This window comes from Marmota flaviventris, chromosome 9 (assembly GCF_047511675.1).
Source record: "Marmota flaviventris isolate mMarFla1 chromosome 9, mMarFla1.hap1, whole genome shotgun sequence".
Lineage (NCBI taxonomy): Eukaryota > Metazoa > Chordata > Mammalia > Rodentia > Sciuridae > Marmota > Marmota flaviventris.
Genome location: NC_092506.1, coordinates 12,993,507 through 12,996,397, shown reverse-complemented (window position 1 = coordinate 12,996,397; position 2,891 = coordinate 12,993,507). Strand labels below are relative to the sequence as shown.

The following is a 2,891-nucleotide window of genomic DNA, read 5'->3' as shown; positions in this document are numbered from 1 at the left end:
AATCCCACTGACTTGAAAGCTGATGAGGCAGGAGGATTACCAGTTCAAGGCCAGCCAGGGCAACATGCTGAGGCTTTCAGGAACTTAATGAGAACCTGACTCAAAACAAAAAAAATAAAAAGTACTGGGAATGTAGCCCCGTAGCCAATTACCCCTGTGTTTAATTCCCACTTCCAAAAAAAAAAAAAAAAAATTCCTGGCACCCTTTAAAACAGATTCAATTGATCCACTAATTCCCTGAATCATTAAATTCCTCAAGCATACTCCAAACACTCCTTAAAATCCTGTGGAGTGCATCAGTGAATTCTCATTTCCATAAGATAAGCACACTTCCACCTCCAACACGGGGAGGAAGTATTTCCAAAATAAGGGTCAGTTCTCTAAATAATTCTTTAAGGAGTAATTGCTGCCAAAAAAAAAATAATAATAACCACAGTCTCAATTTCATTAAACCAACATTTTATCTCAACACCCAAGAGCATTTTACACACTGTCCTAAATAATCTCACACTCTGTTGGTAGACACTGTTATTGCTCTTTTACGAGTGGAGAAATGGAAGCTCAGTAAAGCTGGATGAGCTGCTAACATCCCCGTGTTGACAGGTGGTAGACAGCTCCAGGTGTTCTGGGTGAGCTACTGTGTGCCAGGCATTCTACATATGTTGCCTTATTCAGTTCTTAAAACAAATCTGTGAGGCAATTACTAACATCCAGTTTAAAGGGGAAAAAAATGAAGCAAGAGGTGTTAGGTATTGATCAGGGACTGTAGCTCAGTGGTAGAGCACTTGCCTAACAGGCATGAGGCCCTGGGTTCAATACTCAGTACTGCAAATAAATAAGTGAACTTTTAAATAAATGGATGTTGGTATCTCGTTCAAAGGGACACAAATAGTGAATGTCAAAGGAAAGTGTTGAGTCTGAACTCAAAGTCTAAAATCACATCGGCTATACAATAGTTAATGCCCAGATATTTAAAACAATGACTGCAATTGCCTTCAGAGAAAGAGAATCTTTGTGTAAGTCCTGTGTAAGTCTGCAGTTCTCTGCCCTCTCTCTCATACATTTGTGCTTGTTTTTTTGTTTGTATGTTTGCTTGTTTTGTTTTATATTAATTTTTAGTTGTACGTGGTGGACACAATATCTTTATTTCATTTTTATGTGGTGCTGAGGATCGAACCCAGTGCCTCACACATGCTAGGCGAGCACTCTATCACTGAGCCACAAGCCCAGCCCCTGTGCTTGTTTTTTGACACCACTTGTGATGTGGATTATCCCCAGCCCAGGTCCACATCTGGCCCTTGTGGTCCATGGGAAACATGTTGATGACGCAGGCCTGGAACAGCTCATCTGTGACCATGTTCATCCTTCTGGGATTCACAGACCATCCAGAACTCCAAGACTTCCTCTATGTGACTTTCCTGAGCATCTATCTCGTGACCCTGGCCTGGAACCTGGCCCTCATCTTTCTGATCAGAGGAGACACTCATCTGCACACACCCATGTACTTCTTCCTCAGCAACCTGTCCTTCATTGACATCTGCTACTCTTCCACTGTGGCTCCCAAGATGCTCACTGACTTCTTCCAGGAGCAAAAGACCATATCGTTCATGGGTTGTGCTGCTCAGTTTTTCTTCTTTGTTGGCATGGGTCTAACCGAGTGCTTCCTTCTGACAGCGATGGCGTACGACAGGTATGCAGCCATCTCCAGCCCCCTTCTGTACACCACCATCATGTCCCAGGGCCTCTGTGCACGCATGGTGGTCGGGGCATATATCGGTGGCTTCCTGAGCTCCCTGATCCAAGCCTGCTCCATATTTCGGCTCCATTTCTGTGGACCAAATGTCATCAACCACTTCTTCTGTGACCTCCCACCAATCCTGGCACTCTCTTGCTCCAACACCTTCCTCACTCAGGTGCTGAATTTCCTCGTGGTGGTTGCAGTTGGAGGAACGTCGTTTCTCATCCTCTTGGTCTCCTACAGCTATATAGTATCTGCTGTCTTGAAGATCCGCTCGGTGGAAGGCCGGTGGAAAGCCTTCAACACGTGTGCCTCGCACCTGATAGTGGTCACGCTGTTGTTCGGGACGGCCCTGTTCATGTACCTGCGACCCAGTTCCAGTTACTCCCTTGGCAGAGACAAGGTGGTGTCTGTGTTTTACTCCCTGGTGATCCCCATGCTGAACCCCCTCATTTACAGTCTGAGGAACAGAGAGATCAAGGACGCCCTGTGGAAGGTGATGGGGAAGAAGAAAGTATTTTCTTAGGTCCTGAATGGAAACATATTTCCCCCCACACTGGAGACTTTCAGTATCCATGGTATCACCTCCACCTGGGCCTTAGCCAAGGGAGACATTCTTATGTTCTTATTTGACAACGTAGGCTCCCCCCACCAGATACCTTTCATTGTTCTTTCTGGTCAGTTGCCTAGAGATGCCACTATTTATGGCCAAAGATAAAAATGAATTTCTTCAGGAAAAAACTAATAATAATAACAGAATAGACTAATGTTATAATAATCACAACTAGGCTTTATCAGACACTTGATATACACCAAGCAGAAAAACCATTAATCAAATATCCATTGCAATGAATGCTACAATACCCATTGCACTATTTTATGTCACAAAATGAGGAAACAAGGTGTCAACAGGAAAACTGACTTGCTCAACATCATACAGGGGACACAACTCTGATCCAGTCCAGGTCTTCCTGACTCCAGAGACCACGCTCTGCCCAAATGCTGTAGCACTCCACATTCAACAGATAACAGCCCTAAATGTGTACTAGGGTATAATTCTTGTTACTAGCATTTGGTAAAACTTGAAAAGATCCACTGTGTCTAGCTGAGTCAAAGACTCAGCTGGATTCCCTTAATGGCAACTGAATAATCT

The 2,891-nt window shown here is 44.1% G+C and overlaps 1 protein-coding gene across 1 annotated transcript; it reads left to right on the top strand.

Annotated features, from left to right (window-relative positions):
- Positions 1-1,316: 1,316 nt before the first annotated feature.
- Or5a1 (olfactory receptor family 5 subfamily A member 1) lies at positions 1,317-2,264 on the top strand. The gene has a single exon (XM_027944793.2). It carries the CDS (start codon positions 1,317-1,319, stop codon positions 2,262-2,264), a length of 948 nt encoding a protein of 315 aa, XP_027800594.1.
- The last annotated feature ends 627 nt before the right edge of the window (positions 2,265-2,891 follow it).